Source organism: Alligator mississippiensis, chromosome 2 (assembly GCF_030867095.1).
Source record: "Alligator mississippiensis isolate rAllMis1 chromosome 2, rAllMis1, whole genome shotgun sequence".
NCBI lineage: Eukaryota > Metazoa > Chordata > Crocodylia > Alligatoridae > Alligator > Alligator mississippiensis.
In genome coordinates, this window is record NC_081825.1 from 226,248,500 (window position 1) to 226,273,837 (window position 25,338).

Genomic DNA, 25,338 nt, shown 5'->3' on the forward strand with positions numbered 1-25,338 from the left:
TGGGTCAGCACTGGGTTAGAAAGGACTACTGTCTCAATACTTCGGTATTCCCAATAGAAGTTTCCTCTCCTGCCCACCATGATTCCTTTGCTGTTTTCATGAGATTGGTTGTAGTATTGCTCCTGTATAGAACTAGCAGCAAATGAGAAACCACAGTACCTAAAATATCTCACCCTACTACAAAGAACAGTTGATTCTTTGCAGCAGATGCAAGGTGAGGGGACAGCGTACAAGACAACATCAGAGATGAAAAATTAGGACACCACAAGTAGAAGGTGGCGACCAGCCATCTCCCCAGCAAATGGTGAACGCGGCACCAGGCTATGCATTCAGGACAAGTCTCTGCCAGAATTGGGAAGTGTGATTGCAGCATGGGTGGGCATACCCATGCCAGCTTTCACCCAGCTAGGATACATAATAATAGCAGTGAAGGTATGGTGACATTGCCTTCAGCACCAGCTAGCAACCTGAGCATCACGCTGGGGTCCCCAGCTGAAGGGCATGCTATTATATCTTTACTGTAGTGTTTTTCTGTGCTAGCTTAAGTCAAGCCATTGAGGGTATACTTGTTTATGCCACAGTCACACTGCCAATTCCAATGTATACCTACTCTAACTTCTGAGTGTCCATAGGCCCACTAGAATTTCACCCTTTTCAGCTCTTGTAGTTTTGGTATCCCATGCTAGCAATCTCTAATATGTGACATAGTAGTAAACAGTGTGCCTTGCCAGCATTAGATGGTAGTAAACAGTGTGCCTTGCCAGCATTAGATAGGGTGGAAGAAGGAGAGGGCTTACATATCTAGGTAATGGGGAATACCTTCAATCAGGTCACAAATATTTCATGGTACATAATGGAGCTTGACTGATCCCTTCTGTAGCACATGGGCAATTACCCAGCACACATAAAGCTTCCTGAAATGTACAGGGCTATGAGCTAGGTACAGTCTCTTTACTGGTTGCTCCAGAGACCTAAGGAGAGCATCCCCAAGGCATTCTAAGAAGATGAAAACCTTGGGAGAGGAGAAGCTTAGTGGGGTGTGCCTGTCTCTTCCCACTGTGCCGGATGGCAAAGAGTTAATGCTTCTAATTTCTTCCCTATTGTCTCTCTCTCTCCTCCCTTCTCCCTGCAGACTCCAGCAAGGACCATCCTCAGCAACAGGCTGGAGTGATCTGGAGAGTGACAGGAGGCCTGTTCAGCATTACCCGGGGAGCTGTGGGTGCCACATTAGGAGGAGTTGCCTGGGTTGGCAGCAAGAGCCTGGAACTCACCAAAACAGCTGTGAGCAGTGTCCCTGCTGCTGGTGTTGGACTGGTAAAGGGCAGCGTCTCAGTAGTGACCAGTGGCATGGGAGCCGTGGGCAGTGCAGTTGCCAGCAAAGTCCCTTTCACTGCAAAGAAGAAGGACAAGGCTGACTAGCCACGATTGCAGCTTCCTTCTGAAAAATCAACTTGTCCATATGCTTCCCCCCCACCCACAGCACCTCTTCAGATTGGAAATGGCCACCTCAGGGAGGGGATAAGTACCAGTGCAGACTCCAGCTGCAGCCTGCTCAGCACCACCTGCCTGGCTCAAAGTTCACAGAGACACTGCAAATGCCTTTCACTCCCATCACCTACTGGGAACCATCTCTATTCCGAGGGCTTTAAAGATGCAGTTGTCTCTACCTTGAAATTTCCTTCTCCCCTTCTTGCTCTCCTGAGTACTAAAAGGGTTGGAGTAAGCACTGGGCTCCATCTCTCTGGAGACAGTGGGTGGGTGGGAAAAACTGTGTCCTAGCATTGACAGCACACATGTTCCTGATGGTCCTTTCATTTTATTTTAGTTGGATTCAGCCTCAGTTGGGGAAGCAGTCTCTGTAATAGTCCAGTTCCTTGGCTCTGAGAAATTCTTAGGGATCTGCCTTCAGGCAGGGGAGGAGGAAATCTGTCATGAAGAAAATCCCAAGAATATGAAGGTGATATACCCTAAATAGGGAAAGGCTCCCTCCTCCCCTGCTGGCAAAATCAAGAGGACGACTGAGATCCTTTGTTAATAGGCCACAGTCCTCAGGTTGGCTCTCCCAGCCATGCACTCAGGCTAAATGTGTCCTTTAAAGATGGAACCCTGAGCCCCAACCAGAAGTCCTGGTGATGCCACACAAGCACGTTGTATGCTTCATACCATAAAACCTTGGGGCAGATTTCCTTGTTCAAGGGTGGCTGTGATGGAGGAGCAAATCTGTTTGCTATTTGAGAGTGGAAGAAGGGAGAACGTAGGTCACCTTAGTTCATGGTGGGAAATGACTGGCACCAATGCAGTGTTATTACAGAGATACTGGGCCCCTGTAACTCCAAGAGGCAGCACTGCCAGGCTATGGAGTGCTGCTTCCATCATAAGGAGGTAGTAATGTTCTTCTCACTGGGAAGACAAGCTTAGCCCCCATGCAAGTAAGTTCAGCCCCATTGGAGTTTCCCCCTGTGTGCATGTTCTCAGCCAGGTAAATGCAGCAGGGTCACTTTGACTCTAAGCCTGACTCATGCTACCACTGCTCAGACATTGTTCTACACTGTGGTGAAGCATGTTCCTCCATCTTGTCTGAGTACTGCAGTGAGCCGTAGTCTAGGACGTCACTTTTGCCAGGGCTTAGCAGCTCAAGGGCAGCTCCCTACACTGCACTGGCACCATTGTGAGCCCACCAATTTGCTTTAGAAAGTGATTTCCCTATGCGAGTGCACTCAAATGGGTGATCCTGTTGCGAGCACCTCCTGTAACCCACTGCTTGTGGAGATCCAGCCTGCCCCAGGTGAATAAGCATGTTGCATTGAAGAAAAATCACCCTGAGCTCTTTAGCTCAGAAAAAGCCCAGAAACTCATATTAAGCCTGGAGTTGCCTCTCCATCCTGAACCCACCACAAAGTGCTCCAGGAGTCGCACGATCTCTTATGTGCATGCACACGCACACACATGTCCCCTGGAAGCCCTAGAATTAATGGGATGAAGAAGACCCCAGGTTCCAACATTAATTTTGCCTTTCCTGGCTTCTGTCAGGTTGTTAACCTAGATTGTTAGAGGTTGGGTGTATAGAAAAATGAAGCAGTGTTTGTGCTGTATTTTATAAATATGCCTGTATGTTAGTGTGCGTGTCTGTAATCTGCCAGTCCACAGGCATGTTCTCAGCCAGGTAAATGCAACTGTACCACTGCAGCAGAGGAGTTTATATATTCACCTTTGGCACTTCTAGCATATAGGTTTTTATATAGGGACACTGTCAAAATAAAAATCATGTTGTGGAAGACAGTTTTTCCCAAGTTGCCTAACCATTTCGTTTATTAAAACCAAAAGAATGTATAAAAAATATCTCCTTTTCTCCCATCTGTGCTGTTTGTTCCAGTTTTGCCCTTTATTTTGAAGAATGAAGCCAGCCTAGTTTGTTTGTTCTCTCTTTCTGTTCCTAGTCTGTTCCACTTCATGGTTTTCTGCAGTTGTGATGTCAGTGGGTTTGGGTCTCTGATGTCAGGGAATATTTAAATACAGGGGCAAGAAACCTTTTCACTGATTTTGTTTTTTCTTGGACTCATGAACCTTTTTCAATTTTGACTGTTTCTGAAAACCACTTTTTGGCCTGATTTGAGTTGACCAGGTTCCTTCACTAGCCAAGCTGAGTTTCGTGGTCTCTCTCCGTCACCCTTGCTGGGAAATGGACCTTGCTATTTGCAGTGGCAAAGAATTTGCTGATCGTTGCAGTATGTAGCTCTTTGTAGAATGAAAATGGCTTGACCTGCTGCTTTGTTTTTAAAGAGGAAACTGCTTTGCTGGTGCTTTTTTCTGCCGGCCTGACTGACACAGACATGTTAGGTTTGTCTCTGAAGACAGCAACTTCAGAGAGATCAGACTTCAATCTGTGCATCTGTACCCTGCTGGAATATTCTTCAGCAATCAGCAAGGCCCTGGGAAGTTTTACTCAGCTCTTCCCATCTACCAAGCAGTCTGTGCACCCTCATTCATCACCCTTCCCTGGGTGCATCTTGATTTTTTCCTTGTTCTTCTAAATCCTGCCCTGACCCTGCAGCTAATAAATGTCCATCATTAGCTAAGCTGTCAGCATCTCTCTCCTGTTTGATACATTTGCTGGGCAAAGTAGATGAATGGCCATCTGGTGCCTCCCAAACCCTAGGTCAGGAGGAGACAGATAACATAGAGACTTCCCTTCTCCAGTTTCCACAAAGGGACTGATGGAGAGCAAATCAGGAAATTTTATCTGAACTCTCACACCCGCCAGCCCCTTGCTGTCAGTTCTCCTTGGCAATGGAAGGACTTTGTACTACCAGCTCCTTCTCAAGACCCCATTTCCCAGAACCACACGTGGAATAGTAGAGCACAAGGGGGTGAACAAAATGAAAGCATTTCTTGAGCCCATTCTGTTCTTAGTACCACTACACTGACACTAGGGGCCCCTTGTAACATTAGGGGCTCCTTTCAAGACCTTTCCCTGAGTTCTTCTTTCCTGTCTTCACCATCCGTATGTTACTTTTTCGTCAGATGAAGACTAAATGGAAGAAAACTCTTGATCAGCTCAGGAATGGCCCTTGTGTGATAGCTTCAGAAGGAGAGAATAGGGGTGAAGAAATGGTCAAGATTTCTGTTCTGACAGCCCAGCTTATATAGAGCTTGGGGCCTGTAGCAGCAAGTGGGGAGTATGCAAGCAAGAATAGTGGGTGAGCTCGCTGTAAACATGGCTTGGATCAAGTCCCCCAAGCCTCTTCACCATTACCAGGCTGTACATAAACTTGAAGAATGGAAGCACCATCTGGGAAATGTCTAGGGCCCCTTTAAAGTACTGATCCCAGTCAATTGAACAAGACAGTACTGCTGTAGTTGGCACCTGCTAGTAAGGAATGGTGGAGTAGGAAGCATGGAGGACAAAGGGATAATGGAGCTAATGCAACTGGGCAGGAAGATACTGGGGAACGTCCTAAGCTGGGGCACAGCTAAGGCTCTTCTTAGTGGGGTTCAGAAGGCACCTCCCTTGCACTGAACATCCATTTTTCATGACAACTTGTAACATTGCCTAGATGAGCCAATGCTGGCCATCACACACTGTTTTTGCACTGATTATATCACGCTGGTATTAGCCTCTAAATCAGCAATGAGCTGTCCCCTGTCTGCCCCTCCATGCAAAACCCCTGTCAGACTAAAGCAAAGAGCTAGTTAGCATTTCCAGTCAAAGGGCGATGGTCAGGCTGATGTAAGGGAGCTTCTTGACGGTCCATTTTTTTCATGTAGATACTGTAACCTAGAAGTGATGACTTCTCTGCTCTGTGCAAGGTGTTCAGCTGGTGAAGAGGGCAGCATTGCAAAATGGGGGGGATGAACCCCTAGCAATTCCTCATCCTTCCTCATCCACTCTTCCTGCCTTAATATCGTCTCCATCTTGTTCTTTTTCTTATTTCATTTTCCCTTCCTCCCCAGGTGAAATTCTCATTAGGAAGTCATCTGGGTGGCTCTGAAAGCAGGGAAATGAGAGTATGACCCCATATCCTCTGCTCTGACTGTTTCTCTGGTGAGGGAAAGAGGACAAAGCCCCGGGAGTGTTTCCTCAGTTGTGATCCATTTCAGTTAGTTTGCTATAAAAAAATATCTCTGAGTATATTTTCTCTGTATTCTCTCTCTAAAATGCTCCTCATGTCATGGGTCACATATGTGTCTCTGTCATCCCAAAGCAGTTCTTATAAAACACGGGATGTATGCAAATGTGGAAATGAGGGGAGGATGGGGTGCCCACCTTTCTTCTCCATGTATTTGGCTGAGAAGCTCTCTGCCCTCTAAATACAGCAGCTCCAAGGCAATCCACCCACTCTAAACAACTCTTCAAGCCCCCAGCCCAGGGCTCCTAGTGGCATTAGAGATGGTGCAGTAAGCTTAGGAGGATACTTCTGTTCTTTATCATTTCAATGTAAGCAGTTTGTTTCCAGGTTTGGAGTTTTTTGTTTGCATTGTGTTTCTGGCAATATTCTGCATCTCTGTATTTTAAGTACAGTAAAATTTGAGGATAAAACTCTCTGTTGTGTCAGTCCTTGTCTCTGGGGAGTAAGGAGAAGGGGGATAGAACAAAATACTGTTAAAAGGATGCAGAATAATTCAATGGAAAATCAGATGTCACCTCCAGGCCTCACCAAGCCCATTCCAGTCAGGGCTGCATCTCTGTCCTTGCTTATACTAAGACATGGTTTTCAAGTTGCCGAATGTGTCACTGTGCTCCTAACAAAAAGCAAACAAGCCAACTGCCCTTCTCTCCTTTTGGTCTCCTCTATCCATGTGAAAGTTAGCAAGTTCCATTGTGGCCCATGCCAACCTGGGCACTGCCCTCACCATGGTTTTCTCATAGCCATAGGGTCGTGCTCCCCTGTCTACTTGAGAGCAGCCCTCCAACTGTTGGGAGCCAGGCAATGGACCCATTCGGTAATTGTCTGTTGAGCCATAGGGAGCGCAGCCTGAACAGCACTGTAGTAATTCAGCCTATTGTGCTTGTGCTCAGGTTTGAGTTTGTGATGAAGAGGCACTGAATCCACCACAAATGGGCAGTGAATTTGCTGAAGTTACTGGTCTGCTCAGTGCTGGGACTGGTGCATCACTGGGTCCCTCTGGCTCAGTGCCCCATCTTGCACCTGCCACCATGTTTCACACTAGGATGCAGTCCCAGCTCCATAAAGGAAATGAAATTGGGATGATTTCAAGTGACACTAGAGCAGGATGCAAACATAGCCGTGGTAGGGGAACTGACAGCATTAAGATATGGCTGAACTAGCAAAGTTGTGATAAGCAAGGGGCAGACTAAAGCTTCAGGAAAATTTAAAATGAGCTTTAGGTGGAGAATGAAGGGAGAATAACAGGCTGGCTCCAGCAGGGGCCCAAGCTCCTTGGCTAGCTGTGGCTTCCCCCATTTATCATTTCTCTGCCCTGCATAAAACACATCAGTCCAGACAATAAAAGCAGTTGCTAACGAGGCCATTACCAGGTAATGTTCAGAGTGAAATGCTCAATCTGAAAGCATCAACAAAAGAATCCATTTACTTCAGTAAGTAGTAATGGGCCAATCAAGCCATTTATTTACTTTCAAATAGCATCTTCTAAAGGCAGGCTGCCATTTTCCTGCCAACTGCTGCTTTGGAGAATAACGTGTTTATTAGTGATGCACTTGGCCCAGAACACCTCTGTGGTCCAACACTGGGTGTGCTGCCTTGTCTCTGTGGGTGCTCAGCATGTCATCTGCTAGGGTTGGGGTGACCAACATGCGTCTTATGGGCTTGGTGAAACATGAGGTTCCCTCATCTTTTTCAGGGAGGTTCAACCTCTGAAGGTGGTACATCCCAGGGCATCAGCATCCGGTGCTGGGGTCTGAGAGCAGTTGCAATCTCTGGGCTGCCAGCAGAGCTATGGTAGTGATTGCTGCAGGTGTTTCCATTCTGCCTCACTGAGCCACTCACTGCAGCTAGCACAGATGATTTATAAGGTGCTTCTCCTGTCTCTGCAAACGCCAAGGAGCGACCACTAGACTCATCTTTCTGCTGACCTTTTATGGCCACTTCCAGTTAAAATAGGTTTCTATTTTTCAAGTGAGGCCAGTTTGCAAAATGCCATGAGCAAGATGAGCTCAGACTTGTGGCAGATGCTCCTGCACTTCCAAAGGTCTTTAAAGGACAGTTTAACTGAGAATCATGCAGCCTCCCACCCACCTCCCTTCTCTTTAACCCCTGTCCTCCTCCTTTTGGCTTTTGTAAGTGTAGCAAGCAGGCAGTTTCTACTAGGTCTTCAGCTGGTTTTGTGCACAGTCATTACAGCTCCCAAGCTCAAATCCACTTCCTATTGAAATCAGTCATTAACCAAATGGAAGGCATATCCCCTAAGACACACCTCCCCCTTATGCCAAGAGAACCCCTGTTCCCTGGAGTCCATCTTCCACTGGAGCTCTTCTTCAGGTGGGTCCCTGCCTGCTCCCTGGAGAGGAAGCAGAGCGAGGGAGCCCTAACAGACAGCGCTAACCCAGGAAAACTGGTTTCAGGATCTTTGTTCTTCTCTTGACCTGCTGGGTGAATCACTTCAGCACTCTGTGTCCCTGTTTCCTCAAACACCCTTTATCTGTCTTATTTCAACTACAGGTTGTCCAGGACAGGGGGTGTCTCTTGTTCTGCATTAGTGAAATGCCAAGCACAGTGAAGCATTGATCCCAGCTGGGACTCCCCAACTTACTGTTAGACAAATTATTAATGCTAGTATTTTTACCTAGACTCACTAACACCTGCTGGCCAGCAGTGAGGGAGTCAGAACCAAGAGTCTAAAAAGAGTATCTCCAGTGCCTTGGCCAGCTGTCCTGCTGATTGGATTGATACTTGGGCTAGCCCCTTCCCACAGTGCGGTAGCCAGGCTGCTGGCCTTTCCTAGTGGGCCTCTTGTTAGTGCTCAAGCCAAGAGCCTCCAGGCCAGTAGACAACATGGGATTGTTGCTGTTGTAACTGAACTAGCTGCATTTTCACATGCTTTGCAGCCAGCAATGAATTCTGAAGTTCCATTCCTTCCCCCAGCTCTGAATGACTCTCCAGGACTAGACCAGGCCTCCCTCAGCCTGCGTGGCCTAGCACTTCTTTATGTGTCTCCTGCCATCATTCCTCCAGCCCAGCCCTACATTCCAGAGGGGACACACTACCAGAGCTATTGTGGGTCAACCCTTCTCTATCGGTGCCATTAAATCTTAATCGTGTTTCTGTCCATCTGTTGCCTCTGAGGAGCTCCTCCAGTCAAAGTTCACCTCCAAGTCAGTTTTATTGCACTCTTTTATTTACAGAAAACACAGAAATAAAGCATTAATTTTGTTTCTTTTTGCCAAACCGCCCAATCAACTTCTTTTGGCTCAAAGAAATATCACAGGTGTTACCAAACAACCATGGATCAACGATCGACTGACTGCCCAGCCCGATAACATGACTTAAACAAACAGACATATCGAAACAAGATCAAAAACGAGGTTATTCCACATTCAGCTAAAAGTATAACCTGCTTATAATCAGGAGGCAAAGGGAATTATTCTTGAAGTGACAACACCATTCATAAATTATATATATATATATATATATATATATATATATATATAGATTTATCTCTTACATTGTAAAAGTAAACAGTGCAAAAGTACAGTACCCCAGGTACCCTTCGGTTTGGAAAGCTTGAAGGATGTTTTTATACAGTGTGTGTGTGTGTGTGTGTGTGTTTTGTAAACATTATTACCCATCCACAGTTTTAGCTCTTGCTCTGAGACCCAATTCCTTTGCGTCCAAAGCACATTGGTGAGAGGTGACAGCTTCTTCACTGTAACTCCATTGAGATTCCCATTCAAGATTTAGTGCAAATTTTGGAGAGAAAAAGGGGGTTTGGGTGGGGAACAAATTAAAATAAAATAAGGCAACAGTTAGATATTAAAAATAGAGCACAAGCCCCCAATGGCTGTGTTACGAGAAGGGCAGGAAGTCCCTGTCTTCCACGAGGCTGATGGAAAGGTTTTTCAGCTCTTCCTCAGACCCCGCCATTTTGTAACCGAGCTGCGCTAGCACCTGCTGGCAGGCGTTCTGCGTAAACTCCACAATCTCATAGGAGAGGCGGAACCGCCATTTCTCCGCTGTTGCTGCTGAATTTCGGACGGTCCCATACTTGTGTTTGGCCGAGGACTTGTCTCCTCGCGTGTTGTTCTGTATCCATCTCTCAACGTTGCTGTCCATGGGGATGCCCAGGAAGTCATAAATCTCCTCAGTCTTTTTCATAGGGTTTCGGGCCAGGTCTTCATATCTCACTAGCATGTACTTTCCTTTGAGCCAAGGGGGCCTGTTTAGCCCCGTGGAAACAGAGTTCAGGAAGTCTTCGCAGACTGTGGTGAGCTGAGTCACATCCAGGTTGTATGGCTTCCTGCCAGTGCCATCCCAGATCCTCCACAGCCTGTAGGTGTCCCGGAAGGTCTCACTCCTGGAAGCCAAGATACCCCTGGGATCTCTCACCAACTGTATGACCTTCAGGTTTAGTCTAGGGTCCTCCACCAAGGCCCTGAGGTCACTGACCTCTGGCACACGCACTGTTTTGATGGCCACATGCCCGTGCTCTTTGCAAGACTCTGTGGCCAATGTCAGGTTCAAGGTGCCACATTTTTTTACACAGTCCCCTTCCTCCAGGTGGAGGTCGATGGGCCCCAGAGATTCGCAAACCGGAGGAGAGCACAGGGCCTTGCTGGCCCCTCTGCGGAAGAGCCGGTCTGTCGTGTGGTTCACTGGTTGGGGTTTGATGTAGTTCTCCAGGAAGTAGAGGTCACAGTCATAAAGGCTCCTCAGCAGGTCTCTGCTGGCACCCAGCATGACCCGCCTGTCAGTGGTGCTCTTGCTCTGTGTCAGCTTTGGGATCAGGGTGTACTGGACATGGTACAGGGGCTCAAATAAATAGAAGACATCAAAGTGCTGGTTAAACAGCTGTCCAACAAAAGAAGAGCCACTCCTGGTGGTGGCCAGGATAAGGACGTGCGTCTTCCTGGAGAGGTTGTAAGTGAAGGTGGGGTTCTCGTCACATAGCCTGTCGGCTGAATCAGTCTCCTGGCTCAGGCTGCAGTTCACTGGGTTGGGGATAGGACAGCTGTGGAAGGATTTGGCAGTGAAAGTTCGGATAGCTGTGTACTGGATAGCAATGGATGCCAAAGCTAGTAGGAGGACAGCCTTCCAGGAACATTGCATGGCTGGTCACCTTCATGGAGCTTCTTCTCAGGTTGTCTTAGTAGCTGCAACACAGAAAAGAGGTTAGCAGTAGAGAAGTAAACTTTGCCCATGATGACCCTAGTATTCCTTGTCCTGAATGTAATTGGTTTTATAGTCAGGATGGTCTATGCAAGAAGCAAGGGATAAAACAATGGCTTGTGTTTAATTCCATACGTAAAAGAAACTTAGATCAGGAGGGCTGAAAATTAGAAGTGAAGAGAAGTTATCAGTAGTAACGGCAAAGCAAGAGAAGTTTAGTTGAATAGATGACCTAATTATATAAAAGAACAAGACCATTCAGAAGGGAAAGGAGCCTACCTATGGAAAGGTACCTATGGAGTACAGAGAGCTTAGAGAGGACATCTATGTTTAGTCTATGGTGTTATGAGTTTTGTCCCTGGGCCCACTGTCTGAAGGTGTTTTGTAGTTTTCCTTTTGAGTATAAGGACTATGAGGTCAGAAATGGTGTAATTCTTCTGTGAGAAGATTTCTTTTACATGAGAAGTTTTGTATTTATTTTCTTTGAAAAATGGAGTTACACAGAAGCCAATGTTTTATCTGACATGCACCATAGGCCATTTCTGTTTCTTTCCCAGACCTGAGGAAGGGCACTTTGTACCAAAAGCTTGTCTAACATCTCTCCTAACTGTACAGTTGGTTCAATAAAAGATATCACTAAAAACCCTTGTACTGAATGGATGCCGGATTGTGAAATGACAGTTCAGATAAGACAGTGAGTGGTTGAGTAAAGTCAATATTCATCATAGCTGCATGGGTCAGCGATACGGTCCCATACTGCACGCCTCCCAACCCCACACCAACCCAGGAAGCTGGATCCTTCCTGGAGGAAAGTAATGGAAAAAATGTATGACTCGCACCTCACTCCATGCCTTGCACTCAACAGAGACCAGGGAAGACGGTGGATCCAAGTGCCCCTGACCCACACTGTGTATACACCTCTGTACAGAGACAGTTCAGGAAAGTTCACAGCAGCTGCACAAACTCATGGAGTCTGATAAGCGTTGACTGTGAGCTTTGCCAGGTCTGTGAGTCACTTGTTACCCCATCAATCATTCCCTTTCACTTGAACACCCAGTCCCCAGCAAAAGTGGCAAGAATGGGTTGAGAGAGCCTGCCAAGTAAAGCCTGGAGACACAGAGAGCCCTGCCAGCTGGCAGTGCAGTGAGATGACCAGTCAGGCCAGTGAGTGCCTGCTTAGAGTAAGAGAGATTGCAGCTCCCTCCTTTCCCTGTCTCAGAGTTGCAATAGCCCCCCTTGTAGCACCACAGCCCAAGCTGGGTTAGGAAACTTGAGTCACAACATGCAGCCCGGTTTCCAAGGACTTCAACCACCTGGATATGCCTGAAACTGTGAGGTACATATGAGCAGTCACACACATCTGGAGCTTCCTCTTTTTAGGGGGACAGCATCATAGACTGAACATGAGGCACTTTGCTATTAGGTGGCAGAGGTCCCACAGCTGAGCTTTACCAACCATTACCAATGGCAGCCTCATCCCAGAGACAGCAGCTCATAGAAATGATTAGAAATCAGGATCCGGGCTAATCTAGGTACTAAACTAGGTGACGTCCACATAGCTGTGGGCTCCAGTACAGACCTGATAAAAAGGGATATTCACCAGGAAGGCATGTGGGTGGGAGACAGGGGAAGGGATGTTTATTTTCCGACTCCTAAGGCCAGTGCCCTAAATACAGCAAACAACAACACTGACAGCCTGTGCATCCTGGAGACCAGGGACATTCCCACACTGCTGTCTCCCCACCACTGCTTCCCAAAAGCTAAGCTTTGGGAGCTAGGATCAGAGACAAGCAGCAATTTGTTCCAACACCCTCAGCACTCCAGTGCTGAACTGAACTGAATTAAAAATGAATGTTCATAACAGCAGCTCTTAGAAAGACCTGTCACTCCTTCACTGCCTGCAAGCATGGACTTGGGTCTCTTCCTGGAAGTAGATCCCAATAGGAGTACAGCCCTGTATGGATTAGGTCACAGGGAATGCAGCAACATTTGAATGAAGGGAGGGAGCAGGGGGCTTTCAGTCTTTGGAGAAGACAAGTGTTCTTAACCCCAAAATATTGGGAGACAGAATGAGAACCAACCTCACCGTAGCTCTGAAATTCTGAGCAGCCATTCAAAAATGGGGGCATCCCTACGCTGTCATGGCAGGAGCTTTCTAGGTGGACTTCCTCCATACTACAGCAGCCTTTTCCTCTAGGCTGTCCTGAATATGTGTCTTCTGGGGAAGCTTATGTCAGAGGCAGGCTGGACAGCAAGAGGTGTGATGCATCCAGAGATAAACTTTAAATTTGCAGAGGAAAGCCTAGAAAACCTGGTCAGTGAGGACTGGAGGCGATGCCCTGGAATCAGGTACCAAAGGCAGTGCAGACACAAAGTGCCAGGGAGGGAGAGGATGGCACAAGGGCCATCCCAGAAAGAAGCAGGGGGTTAAGCGAAGGGGGAGACATAAAAAGTCTAAAGCAGCAAAATCCTCTTCCCAAGAGGGTGTGGTGTCTGGGTGCTTTGCACTGTCCCAAGTGATGATGCCTCTTAATGCTGGAGGGAATTTAAAAGCAATTAACACAGCTATTGAATAATTCAATATTTTAATGAGCTGTGTAGTATAGGCCCTTTTCTTCCCTGCCTGTGGGCTGACCCTGTGCAAGACTACTCCACACTGACATGTCTGGGCTCAGCACCTTTCACTCCAGGTCCCATGAAAAACACAACTCTGGGCACTCAATTCCCATGTTGGTCTGTGATTGGTGTGGGGGGCACCCCGTCCAGCAGCTGCAACAGTTCTCCTATATGCCACCGTCTCCTGTGAGCAGCCTGTCATGAAGGGTCCAAGCAGCAGGTTGCTTTTTTGCTGCCTGCAGGATACTGTGCTCATTTGTTTGCTGGTAGAGCAGGTAAAGTGGAGACAGCTGCGATGCAACTGATCCTTCTTGTGAGTGTCTGTGAACTGGGCTCACATGCCTGGGGGGGGGGCATCTGGTCTCTGAGTGCGCAGATGGGAGAGGGCAAAGCACAAGACTACTGTGTGTGAGAGGCACCACAGCACAGCCTTTGGGCCAGTTTTTTTCCATAGATTAAGGCCTCTATAGGTGGCCATGTATGTTGAGGTGCAACCATGCATAAGCATTTGGACATGGGTCTTTGTGTCCATGGCTGCCAAGTGCATGCATGCCCTGTCCTACCTGTCATGCAGTCAGTTTCTCCATCTTCCCTATGGGGGGGGAATTTTGCCTGCCCCCACCCCTGGGTACAGTAACCTAACCATTTCCCCCCACCTGGGATTAGCTGTGAAGCTTAGAAAGTCTCCATCTCGATCCTTTTCTCAGCATCGTTTCCTGCAAGATTTCTTTTTCTCCCAGTCTTATGCATACACTTAGGCACAAGCAAAGACCTGGACCTCTCTGCATTTGTCCCAGATCTCCAGGAGTGTATGCGTCTCTTCATGCTCACATGTGTCTCTGCAAGCTTTCAGCCACAGCTGTGCATGTAAGCTTTGTATACTACCTTGCTGCCCTTGCATGTGTGCAGGTAGGTCAGCAGTATAACATTGCAATGATGGCTTCTGGAGGAGAACCGTAAGCAGACAAGCCTGTAGACATGTACGTGTGTGTGCATACATGTGTATGTCACTACTGATCTATCCATGTGTTTGCATAACCATCAGTGAAAGGCCACGGGAACTCAGGTCTAGTAAGAGTGACGACAACAAACTTCAGGCAACTCCAATTTAACGTAGCCAGATATCTTCCTATCACTCCACCACATTCCTGTGTTCCTGGGGAGCTTTCCCTCAGCCACTTCCTCTCTTTCTTCTGTCCCACATGCTTGCACTATGATGCCTACTAACAACTCTGAGAACTCCCTGAATTAATCCAGTGCTCTCCCATGCAGAGCACGGAGGCCCATTTCATAACCACCTCCCTTCTGCACACCGGTCACTAAGACCCAAGACAATTTGCTTCTCCAGCATGAGTGAGAGGAGCAGCAAAGGGAAGGGCGTAGGAGGCGGTTTCCGGAGCTGTAACCATCTCGGCTCAACAGAGCCTTCTCAGGGAGCTGGACTGATCAGGGCAGCTTTAGTATGCAGGGCCTGTTCAACCACAAAGCCTCTGTGGCTTTAGCATATTAAAATTCCTGACAGGCCTGGAGACACACAAAGTTCCTGGTGCTTTTCCCCTGGAGAGGTTCCTGTGGTTGGCAGTGTGTGGCACGCTCGTCACTGTGCTATGCTTGGCTCTCAGGAAAGGCTTAGTGTCACCTAGTTAGTGACACAGGGACCAGGAAGGGCTATTTTCCTAGGCCTGGAGGCCAGTTTGAAACCTCCAGTGTTTTTATTTAACCATTACTGCTGATCCCAGGAGGACATACGAGTCCCAGGCAGTTTTCCTGGGTGTTGCATGACTTGGGGTCTTTCACAGCCAGGCTAAACCCACCTCAGACTGACCCAATGCTTTTTCCCTCCAGTGGCTCTTCAGTAGCCCCTGGGAGAGAACAGCTGGTAGGTTACAGTTCAGCCTGCAGTGGGCATGTGTCCACATCCCAAACCCTAGTTCTGCAGTTGCCCCATCTGTGGCAATGTGAGTAGAGAAGTCAAAGACTGAGTGGAACCTGGGACATGAGCTCCTTTCCCTCACTCTGAAGTGATCCCCTCCGTGACATGGCTGAGACCCACTGATAGATAGGGTCTCCCCTCATCCAGGCTGAACCCAGCCTGAAACTAAGCAAGAGGATCGGGTCAGAACTGGCACCTTTTGTTAGCAATAAATGTATACCAAAGCTTTATCTGAGTAAAGGGTTTTATTTTTCTCCTTGGCTGTTGCCTGCCAGCAACATGCTGGGCACCTAGGGGACAAGGGGATACAGAGTATGGCCATACACACTGGCCCACTTTCTATACGCCAGCCTTGCCATTTCAGCAAAAGGGACGGAAATTGCTCTTCAGGACCTGGCACCAGCACATCTATTATCTATTCTAGATGCCCCACAGCTTCTCTCACACTTCTTTTTCTTTCTCCCTTTTTCTAGGATCCCCCCTATGTCTTTTTCTTGCTTCCTACAAGGCATCTTATCAAAGCCTACTGGTTGTCCCCCTTCCCACGCATATTCTCCCATTGCTCAGTTCTGATCCCTGAGGCTCCATGTTCACAACTGGGAGCTGCAGAGGGACAATCCCACTTCATGTTCGACCCTGCCTGCAAGTGTCTTTGTGCACGCACTCCCTCTCCACCATCCCACGCAAATGGCTTCTGTGTCAAACAGCTGTACGGAGCTGCAGTTTTCTAGATGTAATTTCCAAGCAGAGAACTTGCTCTCCTGCCCTCTCGTGGCTGCCAGCCACTCTGCAGCCTTATGAAAGGCTCAGAACTTTCTTCTCTTGCTCCTAGCGCTGGACTGGGACAGGTGTGGCTCATGGAAAGCAAGGGACTTACAGTGCTGGCTACAGCCAGACAGAATGAGGCCAGGGATTAGGTAAGATTCCTGGTCCTAGTTTCTGCCAAGGAGTCTGTAATGCCTGGCAGCACACACTGCTGCTCCATTTTTGGGTTCTTGACATAGCCCCGCTGACTCCCCCTCACTCCTGACCCACAACCTCCCCAACCCCTCCCTGTTTCAAGTATTTATACACAAGTGAGACTGAAAGCCTCAGTCTTGGGTCTGCCTCTCTCCTACCTGCTCCATACCCCTGTCCTGGAAGCTGTCACCCCCTTCACCTCTGCCTAGTAAAGGCTGAAAGGAGCTGCCGGGAGAGATGTCCTGACACCCAGATGCCTGGTTTGAAGGACAGGCAACATGAAGCACTTTCTCCTCTTTCCCTATGCCAGTGCCCTCCTGCCTCCCAGAATCAGTGCTTGTGCCACAGCTTCTCCTAACAGGCCAAACTAGTGGGAGGCAACTCTCTGCCAGCACTGAGTTCAGTGCAGTTTCTGCTCAACCATGGAGGCAGAGGAAAGTCAGCCATGGTCAGTTCAGTGTAGCTGTCACCAGCTGTGCAGCTGTAAGGCCTGGGCTCTAACTGATACTGGGGGTCCCTTCAGCAGGGACTCCTCATCTAGCAGTCATCATCTAAGGACTTTCATGGGCTTCCCAGCTCTCCTGGTAAAGGGATCCACCACCTGACTCTACATTTCTTGCTTAACCAGAGCAAGTGGCAGGAAGGCCAATAACCTCTGGAGGCAGCCAAGCAAGTCTGTACTGCAGCTGCTCCAGGAACAGAGGTAGGATAGTAGGCAGCGACTGAGGAAAGGCGGGCATTGACCAGGCGCAGCTAAGGACTCTTACCCCCTTCAAACAGCTTGGTCAGCCTCAGATTGAGATCTCTCCCGGCCCCACAACATGGCTATTTAAGCTGTCTGCATTAGAGGAGTTGCTGACAAGAGTGGGTGTCATTTCCTCTCAGGCTTTTCATTGCTGCCTTTAGCCCAGACAGAGTGGTTACAGCCAGGCTGATGTAACCAACTTCTCTAACAGGGAGGAGGTGTACACACATGCCACTGAGACACACTTTGCTCAAATGAATACATGCATATGCATGCATTATGGCCAGAATTTCAGGAGGACTTAAGCCCTTACACCTGGAGCTAGATTTTCAAATTGTTTGGCTCTTATTTGGGCACCAAAATCCAAAAGAGGTCAGCCTACAAAACCCTGCCCTCATTGAAAACCTGCCTAATCACGTTGCGATGGGAACTGGTGGAAGCCAACCTCTTCAGATCTGTTCTATGTTTATTGCCTGAACAGAGGCTGAGCTCCTTGGAAAGTCATGCCTCAGCTGAGGGTTGAGAGAACTAGAAAACCCAGCCTGGAGCTCTGTTGGATACCTGGCCCCACACATGTCCCTGCACTAGGCTTTTTGGTCCACTCTCTACACTAGGTTGTCTTACAGTTGCTACCACCAGATCAGCTCTACCCACAGTGGGACACTTCAAGCACAGTAGACTAATTCTACTGTGCATTAGCACATTAGCACAGGTTTTGCTTGCCATGCTAATGCTCGGTAGAATTAGTCTACTGCACATTAGCATAACCAAAAAAATGTGCACTACAGCTAATGCACAGTATCACCAATTACAGCACATTAAGGTTCAGGTACTAAAATGAATGTGCAGTAATTATGGTGCATTAATGAACATGTGTATGCACCCAGTGACAGCTCTAATATAGGCTATGGAAAGCAGCTGCCAGTACCAACACCCTGTATCCTCTGGGCCTGCTCTGGGCAGAGTAAGGTGGCACAGTGATACACATTAGCAATAACACTGGTGACAAATGTCTAGTGGTCAAAGCCATTGCCAAGGGCAAACCCTTGCCCAGGCCTGGGAGTCCAGGCTATAACCACATCTGCCCACTGTGAGCTCTCCAGCCATGAAATATGCAGCTTTCCTGGATTTTCAGGGGCCCATACCCCTACCTCCCACCCCACCTGACTCCTCTGAAGTGACATGCTGCTGAGCCCCTGCTCTACTCACTCTGTCTCAACACCAGTCTCTTTCCAATGGAAGGAATGGGCTTGCTTCGGAACTGGCTGATACTGGAGGAGGGTTTCCACAGGTTAGGCAGATATCAAGGTCCACCCTGTGGCAGCAGATAACTGGAGAGGGGATTACAGAGTATTGCCCTCACTAGCTGGGCCTGCCCTACCCCACATCTCTCCCCCACTTGGCTTACTATAAATTAGTCTCCATGCATCTAGAAGCTCTGGGCATGCAGCAAGCCTGAAGACTGCCTTGACTCAATATGCCAGGCAGGGAATGAGTGGCCTTGCATCTCCCTTCCCCAGCAGGAGGTCCTGAACCCTCCCCTCCCTTGTTCTCCTTGCTGCATGGTCCTAATCCTCTGATCTCCATCACTACTGTCAGGGTGATCCTGAGCACTTCCTTGACCTCCATTTCACAGCTGTCACCAGGCTTAAGCTGCCCATGATCACATTGGGTCCATGCTACCCCCAGAACACAGTGTACCAGCCAATGAAATGGCTCCAACCATTGCAGGAGCCACCTGGCACTGGGATATGAGCACTGCCAACCTCAGAAGCAGTTGCCCAGAGGGAAGGCAGATCCACCAGCCCTTCCCCATCTATGCATAAGACAGTGAGTCAGGGCAGCGAAGACATCCTAGCGGAAGGCAGGCATGGGTGCACAAATGCGTAGCCTCATCTCCCACAGCCAGCAGAGCTGCTCCTACTGACAGGGCAGGCAAGGCAGCCCAGGAGCATCAGAGGGCTGAGAACCATGAATTAACCTTGGCAGTATTGGTGAGTCACCCTCAAACAGAGAAGCAAGTGCGGCTGGACACAGCAAAGCAAAGGCCTCCAAGGGAGTCTCTGTGCTGGGGAGCCTCACTACTGGGCTTCTCCTAACAGGTTTGATGGGACTGACCTGCTTTAAGACCTCTGTAACAGGAGCACAGAGCTCTCTGCTGGGATCATGGCTGGTCCAAGGAGTGAAGCAAGTTGGACTTAATCAGTGGGAAACACAGGATGCTGCAGTGGTCAGGATCAGTGAGCCAGCAGTGGATATCCTCCCCTCTGAACCGGGGCTGGGCTCAACAGCCCAGCATGCCCCAGGCAGTGTCATCAAATCTCTTGTAGTCACTGAACTCTAAAACAGTGGTGCTCAGCCTTTCTGATGTAGGGGCTAGATGAGTGTGATACAGACAGTCCACAGGCCAGATCTGGAACATGGGGCCAGGTGTGCAGGCCGGTTCTGGGGCACAGGCTGACCCCATGCACCAGATCCAGCCCAGAGCAAACCCCATGTGCCGGGGATGGGGCCATTTGCTGGGTCCAGTCCCACATGCTGGGTCAGCTGTAGACTGATCCCAGGCACCAGTCCAATCCAGCATGTAAAGCCAAGTCATCCAGCCCATGGAGTGCCCCATGGGCCTAAAAATTCAGCCACAAGGGAGTGGTGGCAGCATAATTGCTGTGGTGCTCCCAGAACCGTAGCAATGAATGCTTCTGCCACTCCTTGATGCCAAATTGCCAGATCCAAGGGAAGCCCCACGGTTCTGAGTGACTGACTCAGCTCCGCCAACCATCCTTGGAGCACCACTGTTTTAGACCGGGGTGGCCAACCTGTGGCATGCAGCAGATCAGGGAGGGATCAGGCAGTATAGAAGCATACAGGGCAGAAAGCAGATTAACAGATTAGCTAGGGGAAGGGGATCCTAGTGGCACTCGGGGAGGTGTGTGGCTAAGTTGTGGCACACCTGCTGATAAAGTTGGCCCCCACTGTTCTAGACCATCTCCCTCTTCCTCCCCCTCCATCCTTGCAATGTCCTGCTCAATTACCAGTGCCGGTGACATCTTTCTGCTACTCTAGCTCGCTCCCCACCCCCCCACCCCAACCCACACACCTTAGTTTTGACTGTGAGATTCTTGTTCCCTACCCTACGCTGTTGTGTTGTGCAGCTGCTTTGCTCCTCCCCAGAAGTGGCTGCATCTGACACATGTGAAGTACTTTCTCTCTCTCCAAGCTATATAGTGTTCTGTATCCCTTCAGGGTGGCAAGTGCAGCTGCTGTTACTACTGCTGGGTAGGAATTACAGAGGCTCCTTTTAATGATTAAGCTTCCTCTTTGCTTCCTCTTCCTTGGTCTGCCTCTGTCCCCGCTCTCCTTCTCCTCTCAATAAAGTTCAGGCTCTTGGCACAGACAGCCAGATATGGATGGGCCAGACTCCCTCAGCAGCTCCAGACTTGCACCACAGGAAATTCTCCAGTGCTTTATTGTGGTCCCTGGGATACTGGTGACAATAGACCTATGACGGAAGTGAGAAACTAACTGACAGGGCAAGGGGTGGGGAGCCAGGGACAGGAGGTTACGTGGTTAGGACAAAGCCAGAGGCAACAGAGGTGCCGGATCACATCAGGCACAACCTAGCCAAGACCTGAAGGAAAAGGCAGCAACCTCACAGAAGCTGCTGCCTCCTGCTGCTGCTGCAGCGTAGGGAAGGAGCAAAGCAGAAGCCCCTCAGACCTGTCTGGGGAAGCCCTGAGCCTCTCCCCCTGCAGTGGGGCTGGCTGGGGGCTGGCTCCTGTCTGCCTCTGTGCACTCCCCTAACTAGACATACCCTCTGCCCCTAAAACTGATTACAGTGAACAAGCCTGTTTCCATGGAAACCATACAGTGACTCAGGACTTTGGGACCAGCTCTAAACCTGCTGGTGAATATGAAATGCTCGGGGAGATTCAGAGTCCGGGAACCTGAGCATGAAAAATGGATCAGCAGACGGACCGAGGGGCTGACACCCACATATGCACAGGCATGCACCGAGGGATGCTCAGCCATATCCAACCCACTTTGGGAGTTGTACGTCAAACTCCCTCCCCTGACAACAGCTTTACTGCAGCACTGGGGAGTCATTGCTGCAGCGTGTTTATCGGGGTCACACACACACCCAAAAAAATCCAGCTTCCCCCACCCCCCAGACCTCATCTGCACCTAGGCACAGGTGAAACACCCACACACACCAACCATGATGCAGAAGTTTCAAACTCTTACCAAATCTTATCCCCGCTGCCCTGCCTCTTGCCTTCCAAAGAATAATCCTTCATTAATGCTTTCTTTGCCACCACACCTTCCATCCACAGAGCCCCAAGTGCTAGCCAAAATTGGGCTTTATTATTACTATCCCTCTCTTTGCAGAGAGGGGAAAATGCAGCACAATAAGCTGAACAGTGGCTCCTTGCAGGATGCTGTAGCTAACTGCCCAGCCAGACTCTTGCTTATCAGCACTGCTGCTTTAGGAGTTCCCAGCCCAGACAGAAATTAAGTTGTAGGATTGCACGACAAACCCCACTGGGGACCAGTTGGTTCTGGCTCTGCTGCTTTTTGGCCCCCCTCTGACTGAAACAAGACTTTGTTTCTTAAAACCAAATGCTGAGGCCATTCAGGAAAGGGAGATTGGGTCCCTTGACAGGATTTAACAATGAGCGTTAGACTCAGCCACAGTGGCTTAGTCATGTATGAGCCTGTGTAAATCCACTGGGCTATTAGGGCATGATGCAGCCTACTTAGGACAGGGCTGTTAGTATCTCCCTCTGCAGGCTGTGCTTCATGCTGCTCTACAGAAGGAAGGGAGGGGGCAAAAACTAAGGAAAAACAACATTAAAATAATAGGAAGGTGCTGTGTCTTCCTATTCCTTATCGACAGCAGACACCCACCTCTGGGCACTGCAGGGAACTCCCAAAACATGTAGGATCTGCACCAGTTATCACACCTAGCAACACAGAAAAGCCTGTCAAGACTGAAATAGGGCCAGGACAGGTTCCTACTTCGCCCTGCAATATCATTCCCTCTTCTGGAGCAGCCATATCCCTACATGACTAAACAATCATGGGTTCAAGTCCCAGCAGTATGAGCATACTCTTTACTTTCCTGAAAGAGTAAAGCAAGCACCATACCGTTCCCTTGGTTTGGGCCCTTCAGGTGGGATCTGAAAAATGAAGCTCCAGCCTGTCCTGCAGGAAAGTGCCCCAGGTACAAATCAGAGGCTCTGCAGCTGTGTCCTTGCCCCGAACGCTCCTACTTCTATGTAGCATATCCCCCACCCACCTCCCTGCCCCTTCTCCCCTAGAGATGGCTCCATTTCAGTGGGGTGGTAGGAGCCTTTGCAGTGAAAGGTGCTGTCAAACCAGCCAGCAGGACTATGCGCTCCTCTGCTTGCTCATCCTTCTAGGGCACTGGGTGGTTTCCCATCATGAGCTTTTAAAGCCACATTTCATTTTGGGAGCTTGGCACCAGCTTTCTGAGCTAATGAATCACTGGTAACTAACCCCAGCCCAAACCAGCCCAAATGTTTTACTGTCCCACCCATCAACCTGGGCCTGTTTACCCCTCTTCCTCTGTGCAGCAGCAGCTGCCTTCAAGTACGGAGCAACCTGGCTATGCCTGGTACAGTTTCTCCCAGCCTCCATCTTCCTCCAAACTGTCCTTCAGCCCCTCATACCGCTTCACATCCCCTCAGCAACCAGCTCCCCTAAAAATAACGGGCTAGGAGGCTCTTGTCCCTCTGAAAGCTCACTGTCACCTTCCTCAACCAAACCCCTCTTGGCAGTGCACCGTGTAGTTGGCTACTTCAACCTCCCAAACCTTGAAGCGCGCAGCGTTCCTGGGGGGGACTCTCCATGCTGAAATGTGCTTCCGTTTACATTCAGGTGGATGCTGGCAAGAGCTCCTCTCCACCCCTCTACCAAGGTGCCCACTGGCACCCAGCTACCTCAGGTCTCTCAGCCCAGAATGATGCCGATCAACGCCCAGCCCAACTCCACAAGTGGACCAGACCCAGAGGGCTCCTTGCGGGCTCCCGCCAGCGTGTGGGGAACACTTCGGTGGTTCCAGGCGACGCTCGCGAAACAAAGCAAGTTTTTGCCCGTTCTTGTGCCTAGCGCACGGCTTGGACAAGGGGGACGCAAAGCCCGTGTGCCACGGCCTCCCCGCCGTCAGGACTGCGGGTGGACGTGCCAAGGCCGTGCCACTCCCGGGCGGCTCCTGAGGCCGAAGCCCGAGAGTGGCTGCCCTGTGCCTGGAGGGCTGGGCACCGGGAACGGTCCAGCCTTGGCGCCGAAGGGGCTGGAAAGTTGTGGCTGGGGAGGGGGCCCAAGGGCAGGCCGTGGGGGCAGAAGAGCTGGCAGGGGAGGCAGGGGCGCTTTCCCCTCGGCCCTGCCCGGCCACAGCCCAGCCTGCTGCAGGGGCACGGCCCCGTGGGGGGACGGGCTGCCAGGCGGGCACGATCCCCCAGGGGCAGCCAAGCCCTGGAGCCCCGCGCTGCCCCAGTGGGTGCCCAGCGCCCCCGTGGGAAGCGGGGCACGTCCCCCCAGCGCCCGGCCCCGCTCCGGTACCTGGCGGGATCCCCCCGCGTGTCAGGGGGCGCGGGCGGCCGCCGGCTCCGCGCTCCAGCCGCAGGCTCCGTCTGTCCCGGCGCTCGGCGGCAGCATCCTCCGCCCGGCCCGGCCCGGCCCGGCCCGGCCCGGGGTCCCTGCTGCAGCACCCGCGCTCGGGGGCCCCGCTCCGCTCCGCTCCGCGCCGCGCAGCCCGGCGGCCGAGGGCTCCGCGCCGGGGCTCTGCCTGCCGCCGCCCGGGCACAGCGGCCCGGCTCCGCCGCCGCCGGCGAGCGCTCCCCGGGCAGCCGCGCGCTCTTCGCTCCCCTCCTTCCTTCCTTCCTTCCTTCCCCGCAGCGCGGCTGGAGCTGCCGCGGCACCCGCCGAAGCAGGCGGCTCGGCTCCCCTGGCCCAGCCCCAGCCGCCTGGCTCCCCCCGCGCTAGGGTTAGGGGCCAGCTGAAGGTGAAGCCGCCTCCTCCCGCGCCTCAGTGGGGGCTGGAGCCGGAGCCGGAGCCGGAGCCGGAGCCTTCCGGCCCCGGGGGAGATTCAGCCGCCTTGGACCTGGGCATTGTCCGCTGCGCTCTGCCCGAGCCGCGCACAACTTTTCCGCTTCCAGATGACAGTCTTGCCTTCATCTTAAAGGGCCCCAACAGCGCTGAAGGGCTCCCTTTATACAGCTCTTTCATTTGCTTCCCCCCCCCCCGCAGCAGGGAATTAAAATCATGAAAGCCCCTCCTCAGAGGGTGGGTGTGGGGAAGGGGAATCGGCTTTGCCCTGCTGCTAGCAGAGGTTGTGAGCCAAGCCAGTCTGGGCAGCGACTTCAGGATGCAAACAGACCTCTCTTGCAGGCTCAGGAGAGAAACGCCAGGCTGAACTGACTGCTGGACAAATTCCAGTCCCAGCTCCTGGCCCCCGGGGTGAAATTATTCCTCCACTCCACTGACCTCCCTCCTGCTGCGTTTCTGCCTACCTGGTGCAGTCTAGTTTAAGGGTGTGTGGGTGGCAAGAGGGTGGTTTTACCTTCTGTTGATGAGGAACATGAGGATTTCCATGGGTTGGCCTTCAGGGCCAGTTGGGTGACTCCTGTGTTCATAGCTGCTCCTTACCCTCCAACTTAAAGTGTAAATATTTTTAAATAAAATAGCAGCCGGGAGGATGCCATCATGACAGCCTGGGGAACTAGAGTGAGAGTCTGGGAAGGGAATGCAGGCAAAGGTAGGGAACTTCTGAAAGCTACTATAAACCTTATGATAGTTTTTACAGTTGAATCATAGAAAGTTAGGGTTGGAAGGGACCTCAGGAGGTCATCGAGTCCAACTCCCTGCATCAAGTAGCTGATGGTTCATTTCAAAGTGTCCCAACAAAACTTCCTAAAATAGATGATTGGTTTTCTTCCAGCCAGGCTGAGTGTTTTCCTTTTTGTCATGTATTCAAATGCGGAGCTGCTTTTTTTTTTTCCTTCGTGCCTAAGCGTACATTGTCAGACCAGGCCTCCTGTGAAACAGCGGCTTCCAATGAAACACCACTTGTGGGCATCCCTAGTTTATGTATCCCGCCTTATTTAGTATACATTTAGTAGAGTCATCCAGGTCGTTACATAAGAATCCAAAGAAGTGCCTTTAATGGTAATTGTCAAAATACTCAACTTGTAAGCAAGCTGAGATTTGCCAGGAGCTGTTTTTCCAGCTCAGGGATTTCCAAATCTTCAGGTCAAAATGTC

General features: G+C 50.3%; 2 protein-coding genes across 3 annotated transcripts in view; one reads left to right on the plus strand and one right to left on the minus strand.

The window, feature by feature from the left end:
- The window catches only part of LOC102576723 (transmembrane protein 263), a 313,136-nt gene extending 307,096 nt beyond the window's left edge, over positions 1-6,040 (plus strand). For both annotated transcript variants that reach the window (XM_006274064.4, XM_019476766.2), the window contains exon 3: positions 1,133-6,040. In XM_006274064.4, coding sequence (XP_006274126.2) covers positions 1,133-1,419 — 287 coding nt within the window. In that variant the 3' untranslated portion in view covers positions 1,420-6,040. The remainder of the gene's footprint in view (positions 1-1,132) is intronic.
- A 2,752-nt stretch (positions 6,041-8,792) lies between these two features.
- CHST1 (carbohydrate sulfotransferase 1) lies at positions 8,793-24,412 on the minus strand. Its single transcript, XM_006274063.4, has 2 exons — positions 23,639-24,412; positions 8,793-10,786 (listed from the first exon to the last, which is right to left on the minus strand). Exon 2 carries the CDS (start codon positions 10,740-10,742, stop codon positions 9,483-9,485), a length of 1,260 nt encoding a protein of 419 aa, XP_006274125.1. The 5' UTR covers positions 10,743-10,786; positions 23,639-24,412; the 3' UTR covers positions 8,793-9,482.
- Positions 24,413-25,338: the final 926 nt, after the last annotated feature.

Coding starts and splice junctions, on each gene's coding strand:
- CHST1 (XM_006274063.4), bottom strand. CDS start 10,742: ATGCAATGTTCCTGGAAGGCTGTCCTCCTACTAGCTTTGGCATCCATT.